We start from the raw sequence: 17,082 nt of genomic DNA, 5'->3' as shown, positions 1-17,082 counted from the left end.
CAAAGTCAAGGCCCGCGGACCAAATCCGGCCCACCACATCATTTTTTTCGGCCCGCGAAAGCAAATCAAACTTGTTAAATTCCATGATGATTGCTAAAATCTGAGGCAAAATTTCATATTTTAGGATGTCAAGCACAATAAAAGTCATTATTCTTGACTTCAGATTTGAAAACGAGTTATTAATTTGCTGTGTGCTCTATATGTAATATTTGAAGGGATTTAAACATTCTAATGGGTTCCCCAAATTCATAAGTCCTCGAGAGGAAACCATAACTACAATGTGGCCCGCGGCAAAAAATGACTTTGACACCCCTGCCATAGACTGTTCTTTTTCTTCATCAGGAAAAAAAGAGTTAATTCCTAAATTATACGGGTCGGGAGTAATATGAGGTGCAAGTGGGGGTGGGGCGGCTGTACAAAAGGCAAATGCTGCCCCCTCGTGGGAGGGAGAAACATTGCCAGAGGTCTGGCCAGCGCTTTATCCAGACCCCCATTCAGTTCCTTCAACGTTAATATCGCTGCTTTGGCGGCACCCCCCTGAGCAGTTGTCTTTCCATTTCGTAGGCATAGGAGCTATTTCGGATTCATGTGGTTTGTGGGTCAATGATTACTGTGTAAGTTTGGAATGCTCTTCGGCGCTTTTGCCCATGAGCTTATTCAGCAGGAAGTCAGTTGATGCGCCTTTGGTCTTCTTTAAAATACCATAGGGAGCTCTTATTAATGCCTATGCAGTCATGTCTCATAAGCTTCTTTTCTCTTAAATAAAAGAGCAATTCCCTTTTTAGGTCACATACAGTGTGATCTTCCATGTGGACTCTGACTAATGAATGATGGCCTGAAGCCTGCTGAAATTTCCACATTTTAAAAGCACTTTTGATTCCATCTTTAAGCTCATTGGCTTGTTTTTGTTATTTTAAGCCATTATGTTGCTGTGCCGATGACCATTTTGTGTTTGGGAGCCTTTTACTGAGAGAGTTGCTTATTCTGTAGCCACAAAGGGACATAAGTCTTTTTGTGCCGGTCCCAAGCCCGGAAAAATACAGAGGGTTGTGTCAGGAAGGGCATCCGACGTAAAAGCTTGGCCAAAACAAACATGCAGATCAAACCTCTAAAGATGGAGGACACTGATTTGCTATCGCGACCCCGTCAAGGGAAAAGCCGAAATGAAAAGAAGAAGAAGAGGCAGTGGTGTAAGTGTAATTCCAGGTCTTGGCGTTAGCAAGCTATTCGCAAATGTTGAGTTTTGGAGAGTGTGTAATTGGCATGCTGACAGCAGGAAGGTCCACTACAGCTGTCAAATAAATATTCATTTCTCAACCATAAGACATCCTCAGAGGTGTTTTAGGAGAATTTGGTAGTGCATGCAAGCGGACGCACACAAGTTATGCACAACAAAGAGTGTACAGCCCAGGTCGATGTTTGAGAGTGTTTATTAAAAGCAGGTCTAATGTAAAATATCAACTAGAAATCGTTTACACTCATGCTGTAATGAGCATGCGGCTTGGAACCACTTCAAATTTAAAAACAAATTACAGTAAAGTCTCGTTATATCGATATTCAAGGGAGTCCAAAAAAATATCGATATAACCGGGACTATCGATATATCCGACCCTGTTTGCATGTAATTTTCTCCGTGTGTGCATAGAAATAGTATCGATATAACCGGGACTATTGATATATCCGATATCGATATAACGAGACTTTACTGTATTTCAGAAAAGAAATACAGTCTGGAACATGCATTTCCCAACCGCTCACAAAATAACAGTCGTCCTGACAACTAACTAACATAATAATAATAATAATAACGATAATAATAATGAGCAAAGAGCAGTCATTTAATACTATCAAGTTACGCATCTTTCATATTTCCTTTACAGTGCTTCTTTCAGTCACGTTAGTTCTCTACAAATAAGACATCAAATACAAGATGATAAAGTTAAATATGAGTAAAATGAAAGGTGCAACGCCCAATGATGTTAATGTTGTTAAGAGGTCAATTTAGCAATTTTCTTTTGTAAGGGAGTCATTTATGCGGGGATAGGTTTTGATTACACCAAAGGGGTGCATGGTTTGAAATGAATGAGAAACTTCACCAGCAGAGTGCACTAGAGACATGAGTGCACTCATTCTAAAGCGCTGTAAGGTTCCGTGAGAATTTAGCCACTTTCAGTTTATTGCTCCACAATGATAAGCATTTGGTGTTGTAAATCATTTCTATAGATGCAAGCGCTCTATAATTAAATAGTGTTCCACTCAATTGCCAAAGGTACAATTTACCTGTTGATGCAACTGAAGAGCTTTGTGTTCAGCTAAACAGGCCTGACCAAGTCAATTAAAATGAGATTGTCATTGTTTGAGTACACCGTCAACAGTTTTTGTGACATCTTTTGTTTTTTCTTTTTTGATGGTAAATTTTTGATGGTCAATAAAATGTAGGAATAAATGCATACGCATCTCGTGGTCATTACCATTTAAAAAGAGAAAGCTTGATTTTCCTTCTTCATCTGAGAGGTATTCAAAATGATATTCACAAAAGCTGCTATGCCATAAAACATGATATGAAATTAAAGTCTGATGTCAGACAAAAAGTAGTCCATCTCATTGAACTCTCACAAACAAACTGATAATTATATGCGGAGTAGATATCCCGGTGCTTCACTTTCATGACGTTCTTGCATGAAATCTTGGAGTATTGGGGCACTTCTTTTGGTCCACGGGTCCAAAGTGCAAGTCCACTTTAGCTCACTTGGTGTCGTGCACGGGAGCAGCAGTTTGCATCTCACCCTTGCTGGTGTCCTTGTCACCGTCTTTCTTATCCTTGTCATCGTTGAAGAAGAGGAGGGGGAACATGCCCAGGATGCAGCCGATGCCCACGCCGATGGCTTTGCCCTGCACGCAAATGTGAACGGTGACTTTGAAATGAATTAGATGCAACCATAACGTCGCATATCGTCATCGGTGTGAGATTTCTCTGCCGAATAACAGTACCAAGACAAAGCACAACACTCATTTCCTGTCACACCTTTCTGAAAAGAAATAACACGAAAAACTCACTTGAATTTTTGCATTCCAACTTTTAGTGTTTGACAAATAAAACCGAACTGAGCTCATTACATCATGTCGCATGTGATTGAAAATCTTGAAGGTGTAAGTTCCTTTGTAACATTAAAGGACAACCGACGTCTCCGGACAAGTTGTGTGCATAATTTGTAAAATGGCTTCAAATGACTTCTACTGGGTGTATTTTAATAAGATTCCGCCGCATATAGCTATATTTTACGTTTTAAGACTCGCTCTGAATATTCAGGAAGTCTTGTTTTTGAGTTGGTGAAGAGTCCGTATGTGACGTCATGAAAGGACCGCCCCCTGACCGAAAAAGACACATTGTAGCAGTCCTTCAATCACGTCAATGTATTTTGCTGTACATGTTTGGTCTGAGAACCGGGTTGCACCCAAAAGCCGCCACAAGAGGGCACCCAAGCTCCATATAAGGAATTTATCAGCCTGTGGAAGGGGAGGTGGCCACTGGAAGTCGCCATTTTGTGCCTCTTTTTTTTTTTGAGTGAGAGATTTTCCCCCAATGTTGCCTCAAAATGGCACATATAATTCTTTAATTGATTGCAAACATGTATGCTTTCCTCTTCAGAACTATTTGAATCATATTCATAACTGGATGTGTAACAAGAAAGCATATTATCCGAATCTGAAGCCATTGTTTTTATTCTCCAGCAATGCAAGACGTCTTGGCGTGACGTCACGAACTGGGGGGGGGGGACTTTCTGAAAGTGCCCAATTCACAGCTCAATTTTTTGCAGATTTTGGACACTTTAAGTCATTTTTATTGGTGTTTTGCATTTGAATAAAAATATCATACTGCGTGTTTTGGGTATTTTAGATGCTATAAAACGTTTTTCTGATGTCAGTTAAAAAACAAAAAAGTGATGTCGGTTGCCCTTTAAGCAACTAAAAAAAAGGCAGAAGAATGGTGCCTGATTCTTGTTTCAGGCAAAGTCTGAGAAATGGCAGCAGCTGTTGAAGCAACACAAGGCAATAATTTTGTTTCACTTCAGCGATCCCTTCTCAAGTTGTTGTATCTAAAAAGGGGACAAAAATCTCAACCAACAAATGATGTGCAAATGTGGAAAATTCTGGACAGATGCTGCACACGCTTAACTCTGTTGAACCAGGATGGTGTGCCAATATCGTGAACTATTACAGTGCGCTCACCAATGAGACACTGGAAATTCCGTAACTCAAATACAGTGGGACCTTGGCTTACGAACTTAATTGGTTCCCAGACAGAGTGTTTCAGGCGAAAAGTGTGTATCCCAAAAATTTATTTCTCATAGGAAACCATTAAAATGAGAATAATCCGTTCCCAGGTCCCCATAAAACATACTTTTCTAAGTCTTAAAACTACACAAAACATACCTTATGGTATGTATAATAAATGTGCTATAGTATTATGATTAAAGAAATAACTGCACTGTACAATAAAGTCATTTTATTTACCTTATTGATTATTGTGTTAATGGCTTGATGGAATGGAGTGTCCGGTTTCCTCAGCATTAAATACTTGATGAGGAACGTAGTCTTCTTTCACCATCTTGAGGAATGATCCCTTGTAGGTGCTTTCTCTGTGATAATTGTATCTAGTTCATCAACTGTGATCTGTTTAGCTGGGTTGATAGCTTTTTGCATCAAGTCTACAGATGACTTGTGCGGGTTATTTGTGGAGCCTTATTGATGGGATATTTTAACCTTCCATTCTACACTCTGCTTTTAAATGTTCAAAGTTGAAACGAGTCTAAATTTCACTGTTTTCTATCAATTTTCTAACATTTATGTTTTTTCTTTTATTTTTCACTTTTGTTTTTTGGTTTAAAACTCTGTCATCTCCCTTTCGTGTGTGTGTGTTTTCTCTCACTCTCTCTGTCTGCCTGTCTCTTAAATGTTTAAACCCCCCCCCCCCCCCACTGCTGGGTTCACCAATGGGTTCAACCAATCACGTGGCTTTAACTGAAGACGCCATTTTGTTTTTTGGAGAACGGTCTCACTCTCTCTCTCTGTCTGTAACCCCATCCCCCACTGCTGCGTTCTTGACCAATCACGTGGCTTTAACCGAAGACTGGGGACGGGGAATAGAGAAATAAATGCAGTAGGCTGCCATTTTGTTGTTAGAAGAACGGGCTCGATCTCGAACGACACATCACTCATTGTGGCAGCTCCGTGTGTATCCTGAAAATAGTTTGTATGCCAAGGTAAAATGTTCATAAGTGTAACATTCGTAAACCGAAAAGTTTGTAAAGTAAGGAGTCCGTACAGTGATACCTCAGCTTACGAACTTAATTGGTTGCCAGAAAGTGTGTGTAAGGCAAAAAGTTAATTTGACAAACATTTATTTCTCATAAGAAATCATTAAAAATGAGAATAATACGTTCCCAGGTCCCCATAAAACAATTTTCTACTAAATAAGCCTGAAACCTACACAAGATATAACTTATTTTATGTATAATAAACATGCTATTGGATTTTAACTAAAGACAAACTGTACTATATAATAAAGTTGTTTTATTTACCTTTGCCATTGATGTAGTGCCGTGCTTTCTCTGTGATAAGACCCTAACACACACTGTCCACTGCTAGCTGCTTTTCGTTAATCCAAATCAACAGAAGTTTTTCAACCTCTTCTATTGCTTGAGATCATTGCCTAGACAACACAGAAACACCCTTAGCCACACGTAGCAATGGTCAACTTAGCATACTGGTACTGGGACGCTAAGTCACACAAACGCACACCTGGTTCGTGTTTTTCGATGATCTCCTTCTTCTGCTCGGCCGTAATTTTCTTTTGTTTCCTCTTTGGCTTAACACTAGCCTGTGGTGGGGTCTTTTTCAGTCACGTAATAGCAAAAGTACTCCACTTGATAGCAAACCGCGTCTGCACACAAAGGGGGCGTGGAAAACTAGTCTGCCAGCCACCGTAGCGCCGTGTGGTTTGGTTCATCCGCCGAAAAGTACTTTGTATGCTAAGATTATATGCTCGCAAATTTAATGTTCGTAAGGTGAAATGTTTGTGAGCTAAAGCGTCCGTAAGATGAGGTATCACTGTATTTGGTTCTGTGGCCCGCTGCCACTTGCCAAGAGTAGATGGGGAATAAGATCCCCTTGTCGGGAGCCCAAAGTGATATGGAAGAAACAAATGGGAAACGTTGTTTACTTGTTATATTTACAAAGTAAGACAACTTTTTTATTTTTGTGTCAAAAATGGGTATTCGTATGTCTGAGAGAAAACTGATTTGATGACTTATGATGATGTCGGTGTAAGTGTGAGAGGGAATAAAGTATTTGTTCATCTATGTGTGTCATGTAAATAGCTGTTAACCAGTTCAGAGTGCACCGTGCCAAATGCCCAAAGACAGCTGGGATACGCTCCAGCACGCCCACGTCCCTTGTGAGGATAAACGGGCATACTAGGTAACAGGTCATGACATTGAACCCAACTACTGGTTTGCTGTCAAAAGGTTGCAACCCTTACATATATGCAGTGACGTCCAGTCAGGGGAGGCAGGTGAGGCTGTACCTCACCTGTCATCATGGAAATATCAAATGACAAAATAAATTAAAGAGTTATATTTGTTTAGTGATTTGGACTTTAATGTTCGTTTCCATTTAACTTCACCATTTTTGGATGTTTTTTTTTAAATCGCTGAATTTACCGTTCAAATACTAAGTAGAGATGAGCGGTGAGGCACCAGCCGGCTGAGCCTCACCATGGATTGCGCAATCACTATGCTAACTGTGCTAGCTTGCTCTGCAGTGAGACCACATTGCTGTACCCTCTGCATATCGCTATTAAAGTGTTCAAAAGTATATGAACTAAATTTCTATAGTTTAGCTGGTGTATATAATGTACAGTCACCGTACATTATAAACACTGTACTACAGTGTTTATTTTATTTTATTTTATTTTGATCAAAACTGTGTGCATAGGTGAGACACACCATTCTCCTGCCTCATGACAGGCGGCGCTGGTGATTAGAGATTCTTCTTGCGACTCCTCGGCTGCAGAATAATAGAATTAGTGACAGCAAGCTACAGTAAACAGTTAGCAAGTTAAGTGCAACCATCCAGTCATTTTTTCGTGTTGCTTGGCCTTATTTTCAGAATGGTGGATTACATATCTAAATTGAAATTGAAAGAAATTTCTAAACTGGACTTTCAATCGAAGCAGGAGATAATTAAAGGAAGACCAACACCGGAATGTATAGCTCACAAACGGTGAGGGATGAATGTAAATTTCCAGGAGAGCTTTACAGCTTTTTGGCCAAGAAGGCTCTCATTGAAACTATTCCTGAAGCGATAAAGTTGCTCCAGCTCATGCTCACTGGTCCAGCAACTACAGCATCAGTGGAGCGGTCATTCTCAGCACAAAAGACTGAAAACATACAGTCGGAACAGGACTGATCAAGGACTTTCACTGGAAGTGATCTCCATTGAGACAGACTTGGACTTCATTTATAAGTAAATAACACAATAATAACATTTTTTAAAATCTTTTTTTCTATGCTACAGTTTGTATACTGTGTATAAAGAATGCTGACATGACATTTTAAACAAACCTCATTAACTGTTACCAATCAAATGGTGAATAAATTCATATGTTAATCTGACTGTGATGACGTCAGTGCCTCACCAGCCATGAACCTCACTGCACGTCACTGGATATATGAGCACAATGGTAAATTAGAAAGGCACAAAACAAGTGCAGGGTGAAATGTTTTGATGTTATTTTGTAATGCAGATCAATTATACAAAATGGTGCTTTGCATTTGTAGGCGTGTAGCTCAGAGGTCGGGAACCTATGGCTCGCGAGCCATATATGGCTCTTTTGTTGATTGCATATGGCTCACCGATAAAACTAAATACATGTTGTCGTTTTTTTCGCCGTTCATTTCCCGTTGGGGCTGCAGTTGGCGGAAAGCTCAATTTTAATTGGATGACACTGAGCTAGAATGGCCGAAAGCGCCATTTTGATTGGATGATAGTGGCCGTCATGTTGAAACAGGTAAACGCCCTTTAAATGAGTCCAACTCGTGCACTTCAGCGTGAATGCACCGGAGTATTAGAGGAGAGAAAATGTACTGATTCTAATTTGCAATGAAACAATACCATTGAATTGAATTTCATTCCGATCGTTTGCCTAGATTTTTACCAACCACGAGGAACGGAAAACCATTCATGTTAACGGTGAGTACTATCACAAAGTTATTTTAAATAATACATTCTGATATTTTGTTGAAAAGTGGCCGCGCGTGTGTGTGCGCGCGCGCACGCGAGCGTTTGAATGTGCGCTCGCGCGTGCGTGTGGCTCTCACTGAAAAACATTTCTAAATATTTTACTTTCATGGCTCTCTTAGTCAAAAAGGTTCCCGACCCCTGGTGTAGCTAGTATGTCTATAGTCAACCACCAGATGTCACTAGTGTGGTCTATTTTATAAGGCTTTGACTCTGACTCTTAAAATTAACAAATCAATCAAAATCTTCACAAGGCTTCATCAGCCCATCTGTACATATAACCAGGGATGCACCTGGGAAATTAATTGGTGGCCAGTTGGCCATCTTATGTTTGAAAAGGGGGTCACATTCTAAAGTAGATGGGGCCCGATTTAACTACGGTAGATTGCCAAAGTAGACGAAACTGTTGGAAATGAATTAAAATACATTCATTGGAGCACAACATTTCTAAATTGCAAATGAAAAATCATTATTTGAGTAAAATATTGTTTTTAATACATCAACAAATAATTTTAATCCAAGTCAAAGAATTTATTAACACATAAAATTAACATTAAATTTTTAATTACTACACAATAAATCCTGTGCTATTTTGATATTGTACGGTGTTACAGAGAAGACAAAGAGAAAAGACTAAGCACTATATTTCTTAATCGTCTCTGCTTAAACAAAATTCTTTGCTTTGAAGATTTCCAATGAGCTGCAACAGCTCTGAAATCATTCACATTAGCCACTAAATTCAAATCAATAACAGCAGGTTGCTGCAATGAATTGTCGCTACCCTGCGCAGACGTATTCAATTGTTTCTTAAAAAACGACAATATGTTTGTTGTGTAAGCTCTCAGTCGTACAGGAGTGGTCCATTGATGAAACGGTTTCTTCAGCCGTCATCTGTACTTCTTTGAAGGTGTTGGACATTTCGCTTCTTATCCAAGAGGCTTCATCAATGAACAAAAAGTTTGCTGGTAGCTCTGGCCCTATATATCCCTACTGTCCAGAAGCGGCAGTGCCAGACCTCTGTTATGATAGGTCCCTGCCCTCAGGTTAGGTCCCTGCCCTCAGGTTGGGGGGAGCAGAGGACCACTTCCTGAGGCTACACTGATTACTTCTATTGTCCTGACTGATTAAGGTCTACGACTGGCCTGATTGCCCCATTTGCTCTGGTATCACTTCATCAGCATAACTAAGCCTATGTGGTAACGATCTCAGAAGTGTGTTGTAAGCACGACCCAAGGTAAACCTCACACCACCATGGCGATTTAGTGAAGGGTTTTGCTGTTTTATGAAAATAGCTTCTTTTACTCCCCTTTCAAACCATCCATTTTCGTTCGCTAAGATTTTAACTTCATTGTCGTCAAATGAGTGGTTGCTAGCTTTTAGGTGCGTATACTCCTGTTCTAACTAACAAACTGCAACTATCCGCCATGTAAATGTAAATGTTCAATGTAATTAATACAATGCACCATGGGTAAAGGAATATTCGATTAGCCATTTCCGGCAGATCACAGAAAAGCCAGAGATATCCTCTACCACGACTTTGGAGCGCACCGAAACAAATGCAAGGTTATTATGGCTAGATATCGGTAAGGCAAGATGACAGATGAAGAAAGTTAAAACCTTTGAAGGAAAACGGACAGTTTCTAATTGCTGTTTAACTAAATTTGTTTATTTCGCTATTGTAACAAAATGAAGCAATATGCACGAATCGTAATAGACTTGCGCTGGTGCTGGCGCGTGGAGTTACAAAGTTGCATCAGTGGCTGTCAAAATGCATATATGGCGAGGGCGTGGCCCCGATGCATCCCTGTATAACCAATCCATGTTTTTTTCCAGAATGATTTTGAAGGATATATTGGAAAAGTCGCTGGATTACAAACCGAGTGGGAGCTGACTCTGGTCTGCCACATATCGGCCTGCTTTGGACTCAGGTCAGGAATCTGCATCCCCAGCCGAGACGCCAAAGCCTCCACGTAACCTGCCAGCCTGAATTGTTTGTAAGAAAGACACAAAAGAAATAAAATTAAAATAGGATCCACAGTAGGTTGTTTGAAGACTACACATTGTCCATTGGTGTGATGGTTGTCCACATGTGGCCTGAAATTGTCTGGTAAACAGGAAATGTCACAAAATGATGCAGATTAGATTTGGGCATTTGCAACCAAGAAAGCATGAAGAGCACTTTGCTACCCGACTCATCAACACCTTGACAGTTTTATTATTTTGGGGGTGGGAGCTAGGGAGGCCATAAATCTTTGATGTGCCATTTATCTTTTTTTTAAACCTGTGATTACATTTCCTCTCTCTCGAGGGAGACTCGCCGCACAAAATATCAGAAGTCTTTATTTTTATGACCGATGTCTTCAATTACTGCCCCGCCCATTCCATCTATGGGAATACAACATACTTATGGTACTTTACGACCAGGAAAAATCAGAAACCACTGTATAATCAAAACTGACAGCTGATTATTACTCTGCAAGTTAATTCCCTGAGTAGACTGGCAGGGTTGAGAAAAAGGATCATATATCACTGCACTCAAATTCTACAAATTTCTGTTCCAAAGAATATTTACAGTATGTGAGCTGTTTGCTTACATTGGTCATTGTAATCAGACAGGTGCAGCAGCTAGAGAAAAATAAAAGAAATATATTTCAAAAATACTCAGCTGATTTTATTTCTGTTGTAGCCTTGATCGGCACAACAGGCACCTTAACTTAATATGGACGTTGGGTAGGATCCCTTGATACCCAACCGTCCATATTAAATTCCATATTAAGTTCCATACTTGGTACAGTGACAGGTACACTGTACTTGGTGTATTTGTGTGCCCATATTCTCTGTAAAGGGGAAGTCATGTAAAATGCTTTCTTGACAATAATGTGTGTGGCCCCACTTGTCTAAACCGTTATAATTAATATTGGATTTGTAGAATTTGAATGAAGTCACAATTTGGCCCGTTTTTGTCAACCATGTGGTCATTGTTACCCTGAAATGGGTGGATTTTTGTTTTTTTCCAACTGATGTGGTGTGAATAGGTTTCAAATAAGAGTGTGAACATTAAGTGCTGTGTTAGCTGCCTTAGGAGCATTTGGCAAACGTGCCTTGCTAAGTGTAAAACATCGTAAGGCATTTTATATATCCAGTGATACCTCAGCTTACGAACGCTTTAGCTTACGAACAATAAATTCGCGAGAATATAATCTTGGCATAAAAACTAGTTTTCGGGAAACACACGGAGCGCCTCAATGGCTGGCGGACTAGTTTTCGGCAGATGAACACCAAACCACACGGCCGAACAGCGCGGCTGGCGGATTAGTTTTCCACACCGACTTTCTTTGAGTGCACTCAGTGCATACATGGTTTGTTATCAAGTGGATACTTTTGCTTTTTGGGGACCGAAAAAGACCCCACCACAGGCTAGTGTTAAGCCGAAGAGGACACAAAACAAAATTATGGTCGAGCAGAAGAAGGAGATCATCGGAAAACACGAGGTGTGCGTTTGTGTGACTTAGCATCGTGAAAAACTTCTGTTGATTTGGATTAATGAAAACCAGCTAGGAGGGGACCGTGTGAGTGAGGGTATTACCGCAGAGAAAGCAGGGCAACTTCACTTGGATATCATCAAGAGGCAACGACATCAATGACCATCACAAAGGTAAATAAATTGACTTGATTATATAGTACAGCAGGGGTGCTCATTACGTTGATCGCGGAGGTAGTACTGGTCGATCGCAGCGTGACAGTACAAAACATTTGTCAGCCTATCAAACGTCCCGTCACTTGATTGACATACAGGGCAACCATTCAGATGACAACTCAATTTTTACCTTTAGGTCGCCGTGCATGTGTAAACAACAGCGCTAAACGCAGCAAAATTTACAATCTCGTCAGCGAATTACCTCCGATTTTAAGTCCTTGCTAAAACATAGGTGATCAAAATGAGTGAGAACGCGGGACCAAGTAAGGGAGCAAAATATATTACTTTCATACGAAATGGGAAAATGTGGAGCGGCATTTTCGGACTGTTCATGGAAAATACGACATTGACTTCCCGCCGAAAAGCCAGCTGAGAAAGAGAACGATGGACGAACTAAAATCCCAGTTGTCCGGACAGCAGTCATTTTTCACTCAACATACTTCAAAAGCGAAAGCCGCCACCGCAGCATCGTTGTGGATGAGTCACGCCATCATTAAAAACAATAAGTCCTTCCAAGACGGAGAGATGGTAAAAGAAGCATTCGTTGAAGCAGCTGACTCCTTGTTCAGAGACGTTAAAAATAAGGCAGAGATATTATGTTCAATCAAAGCTCTGCAGCTGTCAAGACATACAGTTACACGGCGCTGTGAAGCCACGGCTGAGGATTTAACCCAGCAAATGTGGAAAGACATCGGAGATTGTGAGTGTTCTCACTGCTGAGGTCCAGGGCTTATGGACAGTTCTGTAACTTACTCACACAGGAAAAGTACCCCAACATGAGGAAATGTGCTACCTCCTTGACTGCATTATTCGGCTCCACTTATTTATGTGAGTCAGCCTTTTCCTACATGAAGATCATTAAGTCCAAATACCGTTCCACCATGAATGATGAACATTGATTTGGAAATGTGCTTGAGGCTGGCTGCCAGCAGCTACTGTCCGTACTATGCATCCCTGGCTGATTCAATTCAGTCCAAGTCAGCAAAGTTAACTCAGGTAATTACAAAAAAATGTTAATATTTATGTGTTATTTTATTATGTATAATTTTACTTATGGTTTTATTGTTATGTGATTTGTTTCATTGTTTTTATTGTAAAGTGGCCCATGACCTTAAAATGGAGCCAAGACCTAAGAGCATTTGAGGTGCGGTTACATTGTCAATTGTGTAGAATTTGCTGTCAAAATGGCTGCCACAATAAATTGGAAGTTCATCATTTTGGCGCTTCACATTTGCCTTCTTGTGCTATACTGTCTGTCACAAGACCTGTGTCACCAAGAAACAAGGTTGTGCATTTTGTTGGTTTAGGGATTTAAATATGAAGAGGTTTGGTTAAGACCCTCGGGCACCTCTCCTCCTACTTGGCTTTTAACTTTTGTTTAAACAAGGCAGTTCCCGTTTGAAAGGAGGGAAAAATGGGATTGATTAAAATGCTTTCTTTGAATTTGTCTTTGCCGAGTTCAAAAGCTATTTGTATTTTCTTCCTCTTCAAAACATTTGTCACCTTTGGCTTGAAATGTCACATTGGAATGAAAGTACACCCTATTCTCAATCATAAAGTGCCGACTAGGAGCATGGTTGCCAGTATTAATCTTTCTCTCTAAATTCATTTTAAATTTAATTTTTTGTTGCAGGACAGGTAACGTGAGTTTGGGAGCCTTTTACTAAGTGAGTAGCTTGTTCTGTAGCCACAAAGGGACACAAGTCTTCTTGTGCCAGTCCCAAGCTCGGATAAATACAGAGGGTTGTGTCAGGAAGGGCATCCGACGTAAAAGCTTGGCCAACACAAACATGCGGATCAAACCTCTGATGATGGAGGTCACTGATTCCCTGTGGCGACCCCTTGACGGGAAAAGTCGAAAGGAAGAGAAGATCTTGTATGCACATTCAAATTGTAAATTTGACATCTGATCATATGCAACATGAATATCGGTGGAGAGAACATTGTATATTGCCACATGAACAAAGTGGCAAAATGTGTATCTTCATGAAAAGGTAAAGTGGGCCACTCTGAAAATGAGTCACACACGTGCATGACAGTCACTAACATGAAGTGACACTAAAGTCACCCTTTCATGAACACAATAACATGATAAGCCGTCCACTAACTTTTGTCCCTAAAAGGGTTAAAACTGTAGTCAAAAAGTGTCAAAAAAACGACCCTAAATGATTCATCTGTGATCTTGTCAATGATTTAAAAATCGAATTGCTCCTGAATCATTCAATACTAAAGGAATAGCGGAGGGGATGTGGAACCACTTGGACACATTTGACGACATTTTAATTTTTCCTCGCTGCAGTTGGAAAAATATTGTGATTCAAAGCGGACGTCTTTGGCTGCTATGCAGATCTGATGTGTTAAATATATTCTTAACGATTCCAGTGACATATTTATTTAACAGCCACTAAACCCCTTAGTGTTGAGTCAGCCGGGTTGGAGAGGACAAGTATTGTATTTTGAGAAGGTAGCATGAAGACAATATTCTGCAAGAAAACTTCAGACAGAACAAAATAAAAGTGTATTATTATTATTATTATTATTATTATTATTATTAATCATCAAATCATTTTTGACATTGCTTATCCTGCTAGGGGCAGTGGTGAGCTGGATTTGAATTTGCCGAATTCACTAAAATGAAAGTATTCACGTTGAATGGCCTCACGATGCTGAATAGCCTTTAAGACAAATATAGTCTCAATGGCTGTGGGACGTTGGCTTACGCACTTAATTGGTTCCCTGACAGAGTGTGTAAGGTGAAAAGGGCGTATCCAAAAAAATATTTCCCAGAGGAAACCATTAAAATAATAATAGAATAGAATAATCCGTTCCCAGGTCTCCATAAAATATAATTTTCAACTGAATAAGCCTTTAGACTACAAACAATATACCTTATTATATGTATAATAAATGTGCTATTGTATTGTAATGAAAGAAATACACTGCACAATAAAGTCGTTTTATTTACCGTTGTGATGATCGTTGATGGCTTGATGGAATGGGGTTCAGACTTCTCTTCCTATGTTATGAAAGTCCAGTTAGGAATCTTTATCCAAAAAAGGACGGTCTCATCTGCATTAAATACTTGCTGAGGAACGTCGCCTTCTTCTTTCACCATTTCGATGAATGATCCCTTGTAGTAGGGGTCTCAAACTTGCGACCCGCGGGCCAAATGCGGCCCCCGAAAGAATATTTTGCGGCCCGCCTTGATATGAAAGATTAATGTTAGTGCGGCCCGCATGATTGATATGAATGAAACTTGTATGTGGAGCTGAACAAACCACGGTGGGGTAAGAGGCTCTGAAGGGTGGCACATCGGTCAGGCTGTCCAGTGCTTCTCCAGTGAAATAAAAGAATTCATGGAGAAAGACAGGGTGGTTGTTCCTGTGCTAAGTGATCCAAAATGGCTCATTGACTTAGATTTTCTTGTTGATATCACACATGAGCTTAATGTACTGAACAAGAAGCTACAAGGCCAGGGGCCACTTGTCAGTGCTGCCTATGACAACGTGAAAGCATTCTGCACAAAACTTGTGTTATGGAAGGCCCAGCTCTCTCAGACAAACCTTTTCCATTTCCCAGCATGCAAGGCACTCCTTGATGCAGGCACACTATTCATTGGTGAGAAGTATGTTGAAGCCATTTTGGAGCTACAGACGGAATTTAATCACAGATTTGCAGACTTCAAGACGCACAAATCCACATTTCAAATTTTTGTGGACCCATTCTCTTTTGATGTGCAAGATGCCCCACCTGTATTCCAAATGGAGCTCTGTGACCTACAGTGCAACTCTGCACTCAAAGCAAAGTTCAGGGATGTGAATGGAGAAGCAGACAAGCTTGGGCAATTTTTGAGAGAGTTAACCCCCAGCTTCCCTGAACTTTCCCGAATGTTCAAGCGGACCATGTGTCTTTGGGAGCACATACTTATGTGAGAAGCTCTTCTCCACCTTGAACTTAAAACTTCAATAAGTCCAAGTACAGGTCCATTTGAAACTTTATTCAAATAATTAGTTTTCCTGTGTTTTTTTTCAGTCTGTATCTGCCTTATGATCATTATAATTATTTTCTTTATTTATTACTGGTTAATTTATTTTTTATTCATTTAATTCATTTTTTGTGGGTTAAAAAGAAAGATTTTGAGAACATTGGAATGTTTTATCTGTGCTTTTCTTGTGGAAATCCTGATGCGGCCCAGCCTCATCCAGACTCTGCCTCCAGTGGCCCCCGGGTAAATTGAGTTTGAGACACCTGCCTTGTAGGCTTCGGCAGCTTTACTATCAGAACTGGCTGTCTCACCATTACGAGTCACGAATCCCTGTACGGCGCTTAAAGTTCTCGAACCATCCATTGCTAGCTTTAAAATCATCAATAAACGGCAAACTTCCAGGTTGCCGCATGACGATATCAGAGTGAATTTGCCGTGCTTGCTCGGATATAATTGCTATATTCACGCTGCTTTTCGTTAATCCAAATTAACAGAAGTTTTTCAACCTCTTCTATTGCCCGAGACCATTGCTTTGGATTGGATTGGATTTGCCTTTATTAGTCTCGCAGTGGAGAAATTTACATTTCACAGCAGCAAAGTTATGAAAGAAATCAAAGTAGAAAAGCAAAACACAGGAGCTGCTGGAAAGGCAGCCACTCTCGCGGCGCCGTCTTGGAGTCAAAAGAAAAAAAAAAAAACTAAATAACATGACAACACAAAGACACAGAGAGACATTCATTCTTAAGCACTTTCTGTACCCTCTTTGTTACATAAAGCAGTTCCAGATGAAAGAGGAGAGATCAAAGCGTCTCTTCACCAGTGGATCAGGGACATCATGGTGGAATGTGCACGTCGACGACAGGCTAAATGTTGAAAGCAAACACACAGCTGTAGCATCCATTGAAGAAAAGAGATTGTCTCACATCTCCTGTCCCCCTTCAATTCCATCCCGCGACAATTCCATATACGAATCGGCACTCTGCGCTGACGCTCCTTTCTTCTTATGGCGGGCTCCTCAAGCCATGTATCCATCCAGCCGCAGACTGTCCAACAGCACCGACCTTCCACTGAACAAAGCGGGGCTGTGAAGATGCTGCCC

At 40.4% G+C, this 17,082-nt stretch overlaps 1 protein-coding gene across 2 annotated transcripts in view; it reads right to left on the bottom strand.

Annotated features, from left to right (window-relative positions):
* Window positions 1-1,414: 1,414 nt before the first annotated feature.
* The window catches only part of LOC148896585 (transmembrane protein 65-like), a 52,889-nt gene continuing 37,221 nt past the window's right edge, over window positions 1,415-17,082 (bottom strand). For both annotated transcript variants that reach the window (XM_088997840.1, XM_088997839.1), the window contains 2 exons: window positions 10,179-10,284; window positions 1,415-2,892 (listed from right to left, as the gene is read on the bottom strand). In XM_088997840.1, coding sequence (XP_088853966.1) covers window positions 2,746-2,892; window positions 10,179-10,284 — 253 coding nt within the window. In that variant the 3' untranslated portion in view covers window positions 1,415-2,745. The remainder of the gene's footprint in view (window positions 2,893-10,178; window positions 10,285-17,082) is intronic.

This window comes from Hippocampus bargibanti, linkage group LG06 (genome assembly GCF_051943395.1).
Source record: "Hippocampus bargibanti isolate YZ-2025 linkage group LG06, ASM5194339v1, whole genome shotgun sequence".
NCBI lineage: Eukaryota > Metazoa > Chordata > Actinopteri > Syngnathiformes > Syngnathidae > Hippocampus > Hippocampus bargibanti.
This window is presented reverse-complemented; position numbering and strand designations above follow the sequence as displayed.